This window comes from Eleutherodactylus coqui, chromosome 2, assembly GCF_035609145.1.
Source record: "Eleutherodactylus coqui strain aEleCoq1 chromosome 2, aEleCoq1.hap1, whole genome shotgun sequence".
Taxonomy (NCBI): Eukaryota; Metazoa; Chordata; class Amphibia; order Anura; family Eleutherodactylidae; genus Eleutherodactylus; species Eleutherodactylus coqui.
Window position 1 is genome coordinate 62,658,135 of NC_089838.1, and position 15,401 is coordinate 62,673,535.

At 42.3% G+C, this 15,401-nt stretch overlaps 1 protein-coding gene across 4 annotated transcripts in view; it reads left to right on the forward strand.

The window, feature by feature from the left end:
• C2H5orf24 (chromosome 2 C5orf24 homolog) overlaps window positions 1-14,987 on the forward strand; it is a 39,628-nt gene extending 24,641 nt beyond the window's left edge. For 3 of the 4 annotated variants that reach the window (XR_010790267.1, XR_010790269.1, XR_010790268.1), the window contains exons 3-4: window positions 3,613-4,308; window positions 11,538-14,987. Coding sequence is in view for 1 of the 4 variants with exons in the window: in XM_066591056.1 (XP_066447153.1) it covers window positions 3,613-4,042; window positions 11,538-11,578 (471 nt within the window). In the remaining 3 variants the exon portion in view is untranslated. The remainder of the gene's footprint in view (window positions 1-3,612; window positions 4,309-11,537) is intronic. The other variant, XM_066591056.1, reaches the window with a different exon arrangement.
• Window positions 14,988-15,401: the final 414 nt, after the last annotated feature.

A 15,401-nucleotide genomic window follows, 5' to 3' on the forward strand; every position in this document is an offset into this window, starting at 1 on the left:
GACTTTTTAGACCAAGAGAGGAACCATGATTATGGCCTCAGGTGGCAAGACCGTTCATCTAATCACACCACAACTCTCATCATTTGCATATCTGCCTAAGATGGAACTGCATGCCGAGCTTTGCATCAAAAGAACTCCTCCTGGGGGCTGGATGTTTTTGACACAGTGTATCATAAAAAATAGGTTTAAAATAAAAAAGTGACTTTAAACAATAGATCCATTTCTGATAAAGCATCCCCTTTTAACCCCTTGAGTGGCAGGTTTCCTATCACCCTGTCGTGCCCACCAGGGCAGGTTTTTTAAAATGGTCTAATCATTGAATTTCAACTAGTTTTGCAGTTGCGTCTCAAGAGCCATAACTTTTTCATTTTTCCATTGACATGGCCATATGAGGGCTTGTTTTTTGCGGGACAAGTTTTGATTTTTTAAACAGGGGGGAGGAAAAAAAGAAATGGGGAAAAAAGAAAAAAAGGGGCCATGTCATTAAGGGGTTAAATAATGTATTAACTTCCTTCTCTGGGTCATTATGACGCATGGATACCACATGTGTGATTGTATTTTTGATTTTTTTACAAAGTAAAGGGAGACAAGTGTTTTTTTTATTTTTTTAATAATTTTTATTTTTTTTATTTTATTTTTTTTTATTTTTTTGTCCCTATAGGGGACTTCCACAGGGACCCATCAGGACCCCTGATCACATTCCGGGGGTCCGATGGTGACAGCCCTTTACATGCTGCAGTGACAGCCCTTTACATGCTGCAGTCACATAGACTGCAGCATGTAAGGGGTTAACACAGCAGAGATCAGAGGTTTTCTCTGATCTCTGCTGTTAGAGCTAGTACCTAGCTGTCCTCTGACAGCTAACAACTAGCTCTCCCTGCCACAGAGACCATCGGCTTGCTTCTGACAAGCCGATGGTCTCTATGGCAACCTGTAAACAAAGCAGGGGATATTGCCGGCATATCGGCATGTCGGCAATATCTTCTGCTGGTTTTTCAAAGCCCTTGCACTGCTCTGTGTGGGTCTGTGCAGGCAGAGCACACTGTCACAGCTTGTGGCATTGTGCTCTGCAGCTCCCATAGTGATACATAGCCCGGAAATCTTCCGGGCAGTATCGTTATGAGCAGTGGAGCTCGGCCCCGGAAATTTTCCGGGCGTGCCACTCAAGGGGTTAAAGGAATCTTCTAGAAAACCCTGATACGTGGGGTTAGTTCTGGCCTTGCAGGCAGTGGTGCATGACTCTCAGATTCAAAGAGAGAGAGAAAAAAATTCTTACAGTGTCTCTTTGGGCCCTGCAGTGTGATTACTGCAGTGTATCAGTTTTTCCTGTAGTGGTCCTTTATAAATGTAATATACAGTAACCAGAGCAGTTTATTGAGCACAACACATAATGATACTGAGTTCTAAGACCTGATCTTGAGCAAAATCTTCATGAGCTCCTGGGGTGTCTCCAGAGTCTAGCTATACCGATATAAACCTTTTTGAAGTTGCAAGCTAAACCTACAAAAACTGAGTAGTTGGCTTCCACAGGGATAGCTTAGTAAGACAAACCGTGGAAAAGGACAGGTAGACTGGCAGAGGGAAACACGGACATGACTGGCTGTTGGCTGAACGTGCTTTTCTTTGGCTGAGCAGCTATCCCCCCCAATCCCCCTACACACGCTTGCTTGGTGTGGCTGATGGGCGGAGGGGATTAAGCTGCTGCCCGACTCTTCTGGTGGTAGTTTATCACTCTGAAGAATAAAGCGTAAAAAAAGCAAATGTGGAAATTTAGCATATGGATCCTTAATGTTCGTTTTTTTTTTTTTTTGTTCCCAATATCTGCTGAACGAATACCAGCCATACAGCCAATCTACTCCTACATTAGATGGTTGGTCTGTCCTGCTGAAATTAGTGGATTTGGACAACATTTTTCTAACGTGCATGCTCCGTTTTACAATAATGAAAATTTGGGCTTTCCAACAGAGTATGTAAGATCTACAATTTTATTACAAACCTATTAATTTTCTATTTTGTGACTAACCATATGAAAAAACTCATGCAGCACTACAGTTTTCACATTGCCCACTAGAGCAGTCCCAATCAGCCAATATCTCTTATTCTCTGTACTAATGGCGCAGAGTTTAACTTGCGCCCCCATATGCGCTATAAGTCCAGTTAATAGCGGCTCTATGGTATTGCTGTAGGAATAGCAACAGATAAAGTTGTGCGTACATCTCTTCTGCTCCATGAGATTAGATGCTCTATGCGTTCTCTCCCATATTGCTCTGTCTATACAGGAAGCCATTGTAGATCTCTAATATGGTCGCCTCTGGAAAAGGTAAAAAATCGCTGCAACATGTAATAAAAGACTAAACGCATTATTTTTCATCTAGATACTTAAATGTTACTAATAGAATTAAATACATGACACCTTCCATTGAGCAGAATAACCACCAGTGATACATTTGTGTGTGGATGATCGCTCATATAGATACATAGAAATGTAGAATTGTCTATTAGATGTGGACTGAGGTAATTATTTGTGTGAGACATATATATACACACTGATCAGTCAAAATATTAAAACCACCTGCTTATATTGTGTGGCTCCCCCTGATTCTGCCAAAAGAGATGTGACCTGTCAAGACAGACTCCACAAGACTGCAGACGGAGCCTTGTGGTATCTGGCAGCAGATCCTTTGTCTTGTAAGTTACGAGGCAGGGCTTCCATGGATCGGAGTGGTTCTTCCGCTATATCCCGCAGAGGCTTCAGTTGGATTGAGATCCGGGGAATTTGGGGGCCAAATCAACACTGAATTCTTTTGTCATTTTCCTCAAATCGCACCTCAACACTTTTTCCAGTGTGTCAGGGTATATTATCCTGTTAAGAGACCACTGGGAATTCCGTAGCCACTGAAGGGGGGTACGTGGTCTGCAGCAATGTTTAGGTAAGTAATAAATGTTATAGAAACCTCTACCTGAATACAAGGACCCAAGGTTTCCCGGTAGAACATTGCCCTGAGTCACACTGCCTTGTCTTTTACCTTCAGTGCATCCTTTTGCGTTCTCTTCCCTAGGTATGTGACGCACCCATCCACATGATTTATACAGCTGGGTTCCCAGCATGCTCGGCATACGTCCCAGGATTCCATCTGGACCCCTGACAACGGGGTGCAGATGAAAATACGGACTTTCGTTTGCCAAGCAGAGATCAACCAGGTTTCCATTGTATTTGGAGGATATAACAGCGTAGTCAAGTACACTATTCTATCCACCAAATGTAATGGAAATAGTGTGCTGCCAGCCTTTTGTTTCCACACACATCAATCAGCCTTGGGCGCCATGGCTCTGTCCTAGAATCTGTTTTGGAGATGCCCAAACCCAGTTTTCTAGCCACAACAACTGGCCCATGTCGGAGTTACTCAGATCCTTTACACTTGCCCATTTGTCCTGCTTCCACCACTTCGACTTCAAGAACCGACTGATGACTCACGTCTTGACAGGCGCCATTGTGATGATATAATGTTGGCTTTACCTGTCGGTGGTTTTAATGTGACGACTGATCGGTGTGTATGTTCTGTTTAATATTCACTTGCTTATTACACGTTTTCGCTTGCTCTTTCTTAATAGAAAATGATGCGTCCGGTCACAACTAACAGTGTGGCTTTTTGTGGAAGTGGCAAGTCATCCTGCCTTAGTCAAGACAGCATGAGAAGTGTGGAGCAATTTGGCTTGTATGCCACCCAGCCTAGTAAATACAGCCATACGGTTAGCCACAAGAACATCTCCTGTCAGACTCAAGATACCATCAATGAGGCACATTTGCAGACCACAAGCAGCAGGGACCTGGACACAAAAAGTGATTTAAAGAAAAAGAAGACCCTTGGCAGATCCGGCAAACGTGGAAGGCCATCTGGTACCACCAAGTTGGCAGGTTACAGAACCAGCACTGGCAGACCTCTGGGAACCACCAAAGCTGCTGGCTTTAAAACAAGTCCTGGCAGACCATTGGGCACAACCAAAGCAGCTGGATACAAAGTCAGCCCAGGGAGACCTCCAGGTAGCATAAAAGCTCTATCACGGCTTGCAAATCTAGGTTACACAAGCAACAATGCCGCTTTTCCTTACCCCACCGCACTTAGCAGGGGACTCCATTCTGTTGTGGATACAAACGTCAAACATCCCGTTGAGTAGACGTACCTCACAGTTCATGTGTATGCGTAAATACATGGGAGGAGTTATCAAATTGTTTGTATGATCACCTGGTTTTCTCTCAAATTTAGACTAGACATGCTGTTCCCGGTCATCTTCACACTTTCACAAGAAGTCAGTATATTTAGCCTATTCCTATCCGTTTGTGCCACATGGCATTTGTAACTTTACCTTTTTTTGCTGTTAATGTGTCTTTTTGCTAGCTTATGTAATTTATTTTGCGGAAAGGAAGTTGATTTTTTTTTTTATTTTATATATTTTTTTTAACCTTTGCATGCAATTTTACTGTGATCTCTTTTTATGTAGGAACATTATATTTGTGGCATATACGGTTATTCTAAAATGATAACATGGCCATATGAGAACAGTAAACCGTGCGGTGGAAGGATAATACCAAATATTTAACTGTATAATGAAGTGATGTATGGAGCATCGCTCCATGATCACACGTTACCTCGCCAAAAATGTAAGATAGACGTGCAATTAGACCGAATTATTTACATGCACTATGTCTTAAACACATTCACAGCACTTTGAAATTAAAAAAGGGGAACAATAGGTAATGTCCATCAAGGCTCTATCATGTACTGTATGGGCATCTAACTTAAAAAAAACTGTTTATCCAGAGTAAGTAATGGCAGATTTATAAATATTACTAAAGAGTTGATGCCCCTAGTAACTAGTTAGGAATCTGGTCATGGTTGGCAACTCTTGTACTACTTTTACGCTAGTTTCTAGATGTTGATGGCTACTTGAAAATCATCGTAGACACTAGGTTCTACAGATATTGGTGCTTCGAGGCGGTGTTGACAAATTGCGACCGTGATGTGGTTGGAAACCGTCCAACATGCCGTTCACTGCAGGTGTCATTTGATCAATAATTGCCGCACGGTTTTAAGGGTAAGCTGTTGTTTACCTGCAAATTTGTATATTTTTTAATGCACGCAAAATCACTTTACCCAGGAAACCATGTGACCGTTCTTTCCATATGGATATTGCAATGCTGCTTACTTCATTTGTATATAATCTGCACAATGTGTTGCTCGTTGTTCATTGTTTCACTTTTTCATATTGGAGTAGCCTCTGCGAGGGGGATGTAGCGGCTTTATAGCCTGTAATATACTGCTTGACTCATTCAATACAGTTGTTTGGAACAACACGTTGAACAGCATATCATTGCCGGTTGTGGCATCACCCTGTTTGGTTTGGATCGCTGACCTTCTCCTTCACCGTGACTCATGTACGGTTGCAGAGCATGGATGTAATACTCCCCATAGAAGTCAATAACTGTTCTGAATTTTTTGACTTAGAGGGGTTTTCCAGGCAATTTTTATTGATAACCTATTGTCGGGATAGGTAATCAATAGCTGATTGTCTGGGGTCCGCTGCTCAGAACTTTGATCAATCAGCACCCTGTTGTACCGCCTCTTGCTTGGATGCATGATAATTAGAGATGAGCGAGCGTACTCGGAAAAGCACTACTCGCTCGAGTAATTTGCTTTATCCGAGTATCGCTGTGCTCCTCCCTGAAGATTCGGGTGCCGCTGCGGCTGACAGGTGAGTCACAGCGGGGAGCAGGGGAGAGCGGGCGGGAGAGAGGGAGAGAAAGATCTCCCCTCCGTTCCTCCCCGCTCTCCCCTGCAGCTCCCCGCTCCGTGCCGGCACCCGAATCTTCAGGGACGAGCACAGCGATACTCGGATAAAGCCAATTACTCGAGCGAGTAGTGCTTTTCCGAGTACGCTCGCTCATCTCTAATGATAATGCAAATTCTATGCTGCTGAAGTTGGCTTCCCAGATGGTCCCATTCATGTTCTATAAGTGATAAACCTGGTGACCGGGCAGCAACAGAAGTGTGACAATGTTGTGGGGGCTTTCTGTGACCCCCTTGTGTGTGAGGCTAAGCATGGTCCTTCTGGAGAATGCCTCTTGGAAGCCACCATAGAGGAACACATGTGGCTACAGGATATCCTGAACATATGGCTGAGCTGTCATTGTCCCTCATACCACTACTAGTTCCACTCTATAGCAGTCCAGTTTTATCTTGTGCAATACCACTGCAGATGGAGGTGACTGTGGGTGAGTGTCATAGGCAGTGCATGTAATTGGGGATGTGAGACCAAATTTCCTTCAGCCAACCACCTGGAAATGGTTCCAAAACAGGGGCCTGTAACCCTGGTGCCACCCTCTCTGGATGGCGAACAACAAAATAGCTGCAGCTCCTCGTGCTTGTCAGTCTATCAAATGATCATCTCTACTGGGTGGTCTGTCGGAGCGTCCTGAGCCTGGTCACCTTATGTGTGCCCTCAATCATCTGCTGGTCCCAACACCTCCTAAGGCTGCTTTTACATGGCCATCCAAATATGGCCCTAATATGAATGGGGTCACATGTATGAGCGCCATGTCCTATCTTTGAGCGTATCTTTGTTTTCAATGGTAAAGGAAAACACATAGCACGGCGTGCGATGTGAGGTTTCACATTGAAAGCTATGGGAAACTCTTGCTGATCCTCTGACGTGGCTGAAAGCTGAGCCAGAGGATCGCAGCCTCACCGAAGTGATGGAAGGCATTGTGTTTTTTTTTTTCTGTAAAAAACAAAAAACAACTCCCATCCACTGGTACATCGCATGAGCGCGGTATCGGGCCAAGTCTCATGTCTCAATATCGCGTTGGCCCTTGTGTAAGAAGCCTAACAGTCTGGTCAGAATGGCCCAGGTAGGAGGGAAGTTAGTCAATATGACCATTCAGCTTCTTGCCTTCCAATGATGCTCTCCCTCTCAAACTGATGACTGGGTGAAATCTCTTAGATTGTGTCATAGAGGGAGGCACCATTGGGCAATAGGTTTACTCAAGCCGAAAAAGAGGTCTACTGCACACAATTAGCTTCTGAGAGCCTTTCTTTTAGGCCAAGGGTGGCAAGACCGTTCATCTAATCATGACAGAACTCTAATTATTTGCATATCTGCCTGAGATGTAACTGCATGCCTAGTTTTGCAGCAAAACAGCAACTACTTTGAGGTGTTTGATTTTTTTTTTTTTGTGACAGGGAGTGTACATCCATGTGACTGCTCCAGCCAATCAATGGCCTCAGCAGTATGTACGGCACCAGATTCCTGAGGTCATTGATTGGCTGAGTGCTTTTAGGCCAATTTTATTTTTTTTTAAATTCCAGACAATCCTTTTAAGTAAAATCAATTGAAAGCAAGTAGCACAGATAAAACAAAAAAAGACATTGATGAAACAATCGCCTGGTACGATTATTTCATTTGTTCATGCAATAATATTGTTTTTTTTTTTTAAACAATTGTTTTGGCCAAACGATGATGGGTTATCCACTAGTTGCTACCCTGTTTCCCTGAAAATAAGCTCTAGCATGATTTTGCATGATTTTTGAGGATGCAGAATGCTTTTTCAGGATTTTTGAGGATTCCTAAACTGTTAGCCCTACTCCAAAATTAAGCCCTAGTTACAGTTAATTACAAAAGTTAATTTAAATAGTGTCCAGGCAGCTATCTATATATATATATATATATAAAGCTGAAAGCCCTCACTGACTCACTGACTGACTCACTCACTCACTGACTGACTCGCCAAAAGTTCTCCAACTTCCCGATGTCGTAGAAACATGAAATTTGGCGCGAGCATAGATTATCTCCAAAATAGGAAAAGAAATTGGGTCCCAACTCGATTATTCAATTCTAGCGCAAAAGAATTGGCGTCAAAATTTAACGTACATAATCTAAATCTGTCACTTCCCAATGCCTTAGAAACTTAAAATTTGGCACGGGCATTGATTATGACATAAATAGGAAAAGCTAATGGGTCCCAACTCAATTATTCAATTCTATGCGCAAAAGAATTAGCGTCCAAATTTTACGTGCGGAATGTAATTTTCTCACTTTCCGGTGTCATAGAAACGTGAAATTTGGCACGAGCATTGATTATGTCATAAATAGGGAAAGCTAATGGGTCCCAACTCAATTATTCAATTCTAGCGCAAAAGAATTAGTGTCCAAATTTTATGTACGGAATCTAATTCTCTCACTTCCTGATGTCATTTTATATGAAGGAAACGTCGCATGGTTACCTCCCGTGGTGTTTCCTGGGTAACGCAGAGAACCATGCAAAATGGTGAACATATGTTTTTCTTCAGTATCTCTAAAGTAACCAGGACTTCATAAGATTTTCCGTGTGAACACCAGATAAACACCAGTACCAAATTAACTCGGGCGAAGCCGGGTATATCAGCTAGTAAATGTATAAAAGTGAAATCTTTTAGGGCAAAAATTAATATGACACTGTCTTATTTTCGGGGAAACAGGGCATTCATTCAACGTACGGCACCCACTAGAAGTTTATAAATGCACCATGTTTTAACCCCTAAAAGGATGCAAACTATTTTGGACCTAATGATACGACTATTTTTGGGTGATTTTCATCTCCAGTTTTCAAAAGCCATAACGTAAGTTTTTCGTTAACATGTCCACATATTCTTTGTGTGGCAAGCTAGAGTTTTTGTTGGTACCATTTTGGGGTACATATCATTTATTGTATAACTCTTTATATTGATTTTTTTTTGGGGGGGGGGGGGGCGGCGGAGATGGGGGGATTGCTGAGTGGAAAAACACATTAATTCTGTCCTTTTTACAGGGTTCTTCATGCGGTATAAAGCCGCTTTCAGACGAGCGTATTTTTGCTCCATAATAGGGCAGTGATGAGGAGTTGGTAAGACGGAGCTAATGTAAATCTACAGGGCTAAACACATTTTGTACGGCCTTTTTCGAAACACCATTTTTTTTGGCGAATATTTTTTTTAATTCTTCTCTGTTGGGTAAATACGGATCAGTATTTGCCCTATAGAAAATGATGAAGATACAAAGGCAAATACAGATGAAAAACTGATGACATATGACTATAAAGTCTTTTGAAATACGCCCATAATACAGATCCGTATTACGGATGTGTTTTCATATGTTTGTCTAAAACCGCCCTAGATAAGTTTTCTTTTCTATATGTCTGTATAACTTATAATTTTGGTATCGTGTGTATGTGTAATAATGTATTTATAAAAATGTATTTTTGGGGGTGGGGAGGGAGTTCAATTTTGCACAATAAAAACCCTTCTTTTTGGAGAAAAAAATTGTATATATACTTTTTTTTTTTTTATTATTTTTTTACATTGCTGCTTTCAAAGATCCATAAATCCATAATTTTTTTTTGTTCCACCAACATGGCTGAATGAAAAATTGTGTTTTTTTTTTTTTTATTAGAGTATACCATGCGGGATAATAAATGTTCAATTCATTGTACGGGTTATTACAGATGTAAGCACGCCAATTGTGTTTTTGGTTAGATTTTTTTTTTTCAAACAAAAAAAAGGAAAAGTGCGTATAAGAGGTTTTTTACCATTTTTGTTACTTTTGTTTTTTTAAATGCCCCTGTAGGGAACTTGAATGTGTGTTCTTATGATCACTCACATGATACACTGCAGTACTTCTATCCTGCAGTGTATTATCACTATAACTATCTAGGGCAAGTAGTGGCAGACTCAGACACCATTGACTGATGTTTGGTTGGCAACCCATCATCCTTCCTTGATTTCAAGGCAGAGGGACAATCGCATCATGGAGGAAGCCTCCTCCCTCTGTCAGCCTCTTACATGCCATGACCAATATTGATTGTGGCACGGAAGTTTCAAGAGTATGTAAGGCTGTTTTAGGGCTTCCAAACACTTGTGTGGGAGCCCTCAGGCAAAAGATGAATGCCTTGAGGAGTACAAAATTATTCGCAGATTCCGAGAGTCAGATGGACGATAATGTGTTTTTGTTTTTTGTTTTTCCTAGTGCATCCCAGAACATCAGTATTTTTAACTGTTTCTAAGTGGCATTTCCAAACTTCTGGAGGGTGCTGTGTATATATATAATATGGTGCAGTAGGCTGTTACAGCCAAAGATTAGCCTTGCCCAATGCCCTTGTATGGCCAGTTTGGAATGACTGTAGCATGTGTATGGCTGCTCATTCAGTGGTTGTTCAGTCATCGGCCTACCTCTGTGGAACCTTCTTTACCTCGGTGTTCCTGGCCTAGCCAAGTACAGATGATTGTGTTGTCAATGTCTAGTTCTGACTGGCAGCATTGTCACATTGTCTCTGGTCCTCCTACAACTTTAACATGTTATTTTGCATGATCTTTTTCAAAGTTCCCCAAGAAGTGTTTTGTGTAAAGAAATTGTGAAGCCAACGTTATGGAGAAGAGCGTGACAACCTACCACACACTTAACACTTGTTTCTTACTGAGTTCACTTTTCTACACTCGGTGTGGGTACTTTGGTAACACAGTAGAAAGGGCTTGAGAATCTTTTTTTTTAAATTGAATTTCTGCATTAATTTGGCCCTAACGATGTGATCACAAGGCTTAATTTAAGTTGTTACAGATATGTTTTTTAACCGATACAATATACAGGACTCCCATAGATTACTACAGGAAGGGAGGCAGTGCAGCAGAGCAGGGGTATCCTCTCCATTTGCATATGTGTGACAATTAAGTCGGATCAGTGGGGGTCTCAGCGCTGAGAAGAGGGATCCTGTGGCCTCCTTACTGTAATCCTTCCAGTAAAGAGCAACTTGAATGGAGCAACAGCCAACCATTCGCGCTGCTGCTCCATTCAACTCCAGTGGACTGCTGGGAATAGTCGAGTACTTCTACTCTATCTTCCGTAGTTCCATTGATAAGAATGAAGCGGCAATACGCAAGCTCAGCTGCCGCTTCCTTCGAGATCCTTCTTACTGTGCAGCTGTAGTTAGGTGAAAGGGGGGCAAGAGACCCCTGTACTTGGGATCTGTGGGGAATTCTAATGAATAGGCAATAAGTCAATTCTGGGAATACCCCTTTAATGGGTGAGGAATTGCATATTACCACCTTTCTGAGGTCCCTAGAAACCTCGGAGGTTGGAGCTATTGATAAAGGAGTGTAGGGAGCCATGACTTCACCTTACTTAACCAAATCTAATACCGATTATTCAGTACGATTCGCCTGTGATTGACATTTCCGACTCCCTGCTGATTGTTCAGAGTTATATAGCTGTTATTTGTTACAGTATATCGAGTGCTTTTTGTTTTTCTTTTTTGACTTAGTTAATATTTTGAACACATTTTAGGTCAAACTGATCTAGAAACTCAGATAGGCCCCGTAAAGAGCCCCCTGTAGGCCCGGGCCTGTTGTTTCCTATGGGTAATCCTAAATGATTGTGTAACTGTATCCTCATCTTGAAAGTCCATTGGTGTTTTGCTAAAAAGGAAACTATGTTGGCTTCAGCCCGCGTATCATGTTTCATGCTTTTTTTATTAGGGAAAAAGCAGCAAGCCTTCATGTGTGCCAGCGATGCATAGGACACAATGGTGTGGACTTGTTGCTCATGTGTACAGTCCGGACTAGATCACGTCACATGCAACTAAGGACATGTCCTTTCCGACCTCACAGGCCCATCATACTTACCAATAATTATGGATGGCTACTTTGTTTTGTCACCTTCTGGCAGCTGAATGGATTCCGAGCTTTGCAATATCTTTCCACTGAGAGGACGTCTCCTGGCCGGCACTCCCCATTGTGTCGTCTACTTTCCATTATTTATAAGATGTATATGTTACCAGGAGGAATTGTTTCTATGTCTCTTCTGTGAAGCCAGCCTTCGTCGCAGATCTGTTACTGTAATAATCTCCAGTAATTGTTGGTCTCGGCTCTCCTTCGCACGCAGTGTCTCGAATTCATTTCAGATGTGTAAAGACCACCTAGACGCTCCCCTGACACGTCTGTCTTAGTAAGTCTCTACATATCCTATGACTTTACAGTGAACACTCTGCACCCCTCGTCTATTTCCTCCTGGAGGTGTATTAGTACACTGGAAAAGTTTTAGGCAGATGTGGGGAAAATTCTGTAAAGTAAGAAATGTTTTTAAAAAAAATAGGCGTCTGGCTGCAAATTTATTCTGCAGGACAACAACCTCAAAGATCCATCCAATGTCATGAAGAACTGTCTACAGTGTAAAGAAGAACAAGGAGTCCTGGAAGTGATGATAGAGCCCTGATTTCAACATCAGCAAGTCTCTCTGGGATTTCAGAAGGATTTGAGCGAGCCGACAACCAACGATCTGTGGTTAGTTCTCAAGGATGTTTGAAAAAACTTACCTGCCGATTTACTTCAAAAACTGTGTGCAAGTGTACCTAGAGGAATTGATGCTGTGGGCAGTCACACCAAATATTGACTTAATTTAAAGTTCTCTTTTGTCCATTCACTTTGTATTTTGTACATTGACGAAAAAACTGTTAATATCTCTATTTTTGAAAGCATTTCTTACTTTATGGCATTTTTCCCACACCTGCTGAAAACTTTTACCCAGTAATGTAAGTTCTACAATTTGCCTTGTCAGTTTTGTGTGTCCCTACACACTTGTACATCAGTGCTGACAGAGCCAGGATGTGTACAGCCTATTGACCAGGGCATTTCCAGGAGGAATGACAGAGGAACAGTACAAAGTATTCAGTAAGGCTGGATTCACACAGGCGAGTGCGATATCGGCGGTCACAGAAACTGGAACTGATATCGCACTCTTGAACATACAATTTTCTATGTGAGTGTGATGCGCTTTGTGAGAAAACCGTATTCCAGCGCTGTCCATGCGTTTTTCACACGTGGGAAAATTACATGCTATTTCAATAGAAAAAATAATCACACTTGCATGAAAATTGGATCTGCATGCTGGGTGTTAGTTATTTTTTTTAATATGCTATGAGGGAACAGTCGCTCATGTAAATAGACCGTTTGTAAATAATGGGTTCTGTTTTCGTGCGTGCTTTGTGCGTCTCGCAATGCGCAAAACTTGCACGATTGAAACGCCTGTGTGAATGCACCCTAAAACAGCCCTGTCAGGTCCCTTCAGACATCTGCTTAGGCGTCTCATCCAATTGCTGCTGGATGTAAAGGGGAGCCGTTACAATAAAAGTGCAACTTTTTGGCAACATTTGAAGACAAGCGTACGGAACACAGATAATGTTTTGTGGATTTTCCTTTGACTAAATGAAACAAGTTTTATGGCGCTTATTCCGTTTTGTAGGAGCATGACTGAGGAGGGAGGGATTTCGCAGAGCGCACTTCTGGTGTTGGTGTGGATTAAAACTCCTAAGGGACTTTTCGCACAGGGTGGAATATTCGGCCCCAAAATCCGTACTGCTAACATGCGCAATTTGGTGCCGAATTGAAAAAAAACTGAATCCAGCCAGCAATTCTGTATCAAAATCTGAGTTAGTGCGGATTCTGTTGCGGACGTCAGGGATGGCATATACCACCCTGTGTTAACGGCCCTAATACTGAGCTGCCCTTGGCACTCTTCAGTAAATGCTCCACGGCGCCTCCCCTCATAAGTGAGCGGTGCAGCGGTCTGCTGGATGAACGCTACAGCTGCCACTCGGGAACAACTTTCCACGTCTCCGATATGTCTGCTGTATTCTAGGGTCAAAACTGTTGACAGACTCCTTTTAGGCCTATTACACTGAATCATTGGCGCCTTCAATCAGAAGATGAGCATAGGTTTTAAGTTCTGTTCACACATTCAGGATTTGATAAAGACTTGGCTGATGAATTTGTGTAAAGGACCTCGCCATATCTCTGAACTTCCATATCCAGACTTATACCCCATTCACATGCTGCTGAGGAAAAAAGAATAAACATGCTGATTATTGTTGTGCATTCCATAGAGAGAGGCTGCAGCTTCTCCCCACTGACCGGGGCTAGTGCGGCAGACATGTGGGTATTGGGGTGCATTCACACAGACAGCTTTCACGTGTGATATCTGACGGATTACGATATGTTCAGGTATCGTGTGGGAAAAGGACACCTTACTGTCAACGTGTTTAATCTCGGGAGCGATTTAGTTTTTTTCCTCTCTCGGGCCAATGGTCCAAGAATGAAGAGGCGCTACTTGTCCTGCAGCAATTCACATGTAAATGCATTTTTTTTCATGCGAGTGTGATGCTACTTTTCTATTTTCCTATTGAAACATGCAATGAATTATACACGTGTGAGAATCGCATGTTTGAGCAGTGTGTTGTTTTTTTAAATTTCTCATCTTGCGCAGCAAAAAATCGCAGGTTTACGAGTGCGATATCCGTCCAAGTTTCTTCCACTTGAATGCACCACTAGCCTCAGATTTCTGCTGCAGATTCCCTTATCCATACACATCGGAGACACGTACAAACATACGGCCAAAGTGTACAGGAGGGCGTAGTATATACCCGGGGATAAGACAAGTAGTAATTTCAGTAATGCTATTAATGGTGGATTTGGCCAACCAGAAATCTCTGCCCATCTTCTGTAAACTTGATGAAATATTGACTTTTGTGCCCACCCCATTTCTGGCTAAACAGTTTTTTACTTTGCTCCATGTTTTTCCATGTGAATGCTGTAGAGACGGAATAAATGCTATATCTTAAAGTATATATAATGAACTACAACGGCACATTCACAGATAAACGTATGAGCACACTAGCGATGTATAGTAAAGTTCTACTCCGTCATTACTATGTTTTCGTTGTGGAGTTGTGCGAGCTGTAAATCAGGTATGTATGTGTATATCTTTACACTCTCGTGTAGTGGGAGCTGGAATGTTTCTGTTACGGGCCCATAATTGGTGAATTAATGATCATGTAATTCCATTTTGTTGTGCGTTTTTGGTTAACTTTTTTTGTAAAATACCCCCCTCCCACATTTTAAGCATTTTAAGTCATTAAAACATTCCCAATGATGGCCTCTGTGTATGATGTAGAGTCTTTCATTGTCTCCTTACAGTACAAAAGCAAGCCGGAAGGCAGGAGACTACACCGGACGGAGAGCATGGCTCAACCCCACACATCTCCATCTGTGATGTGTTAGAATCCATCTTTCATTAAAGGGGTTGTCCCGCGAAACAAAGTTGGGGTATACACTTCTGTATGGCCATATTAATGCACTTTGTAATGTACATTGTGCATTAATTATGAGCCATACAGAAGTTATTCACTTACCTGTTCCGTTGCTGGCGTCCTCGTCTCCATGGTGCTGTCTAATCTTCAGCGTCTAATCGCCCGATTAGACGCGCTTGCGCAGTCCGGTCTTCTCCCTTCTGAATGGGGCCGCTCGTGCCGGAGAGCGGCTCCTCGTAGCTCCGCCCCGTCACGTGTG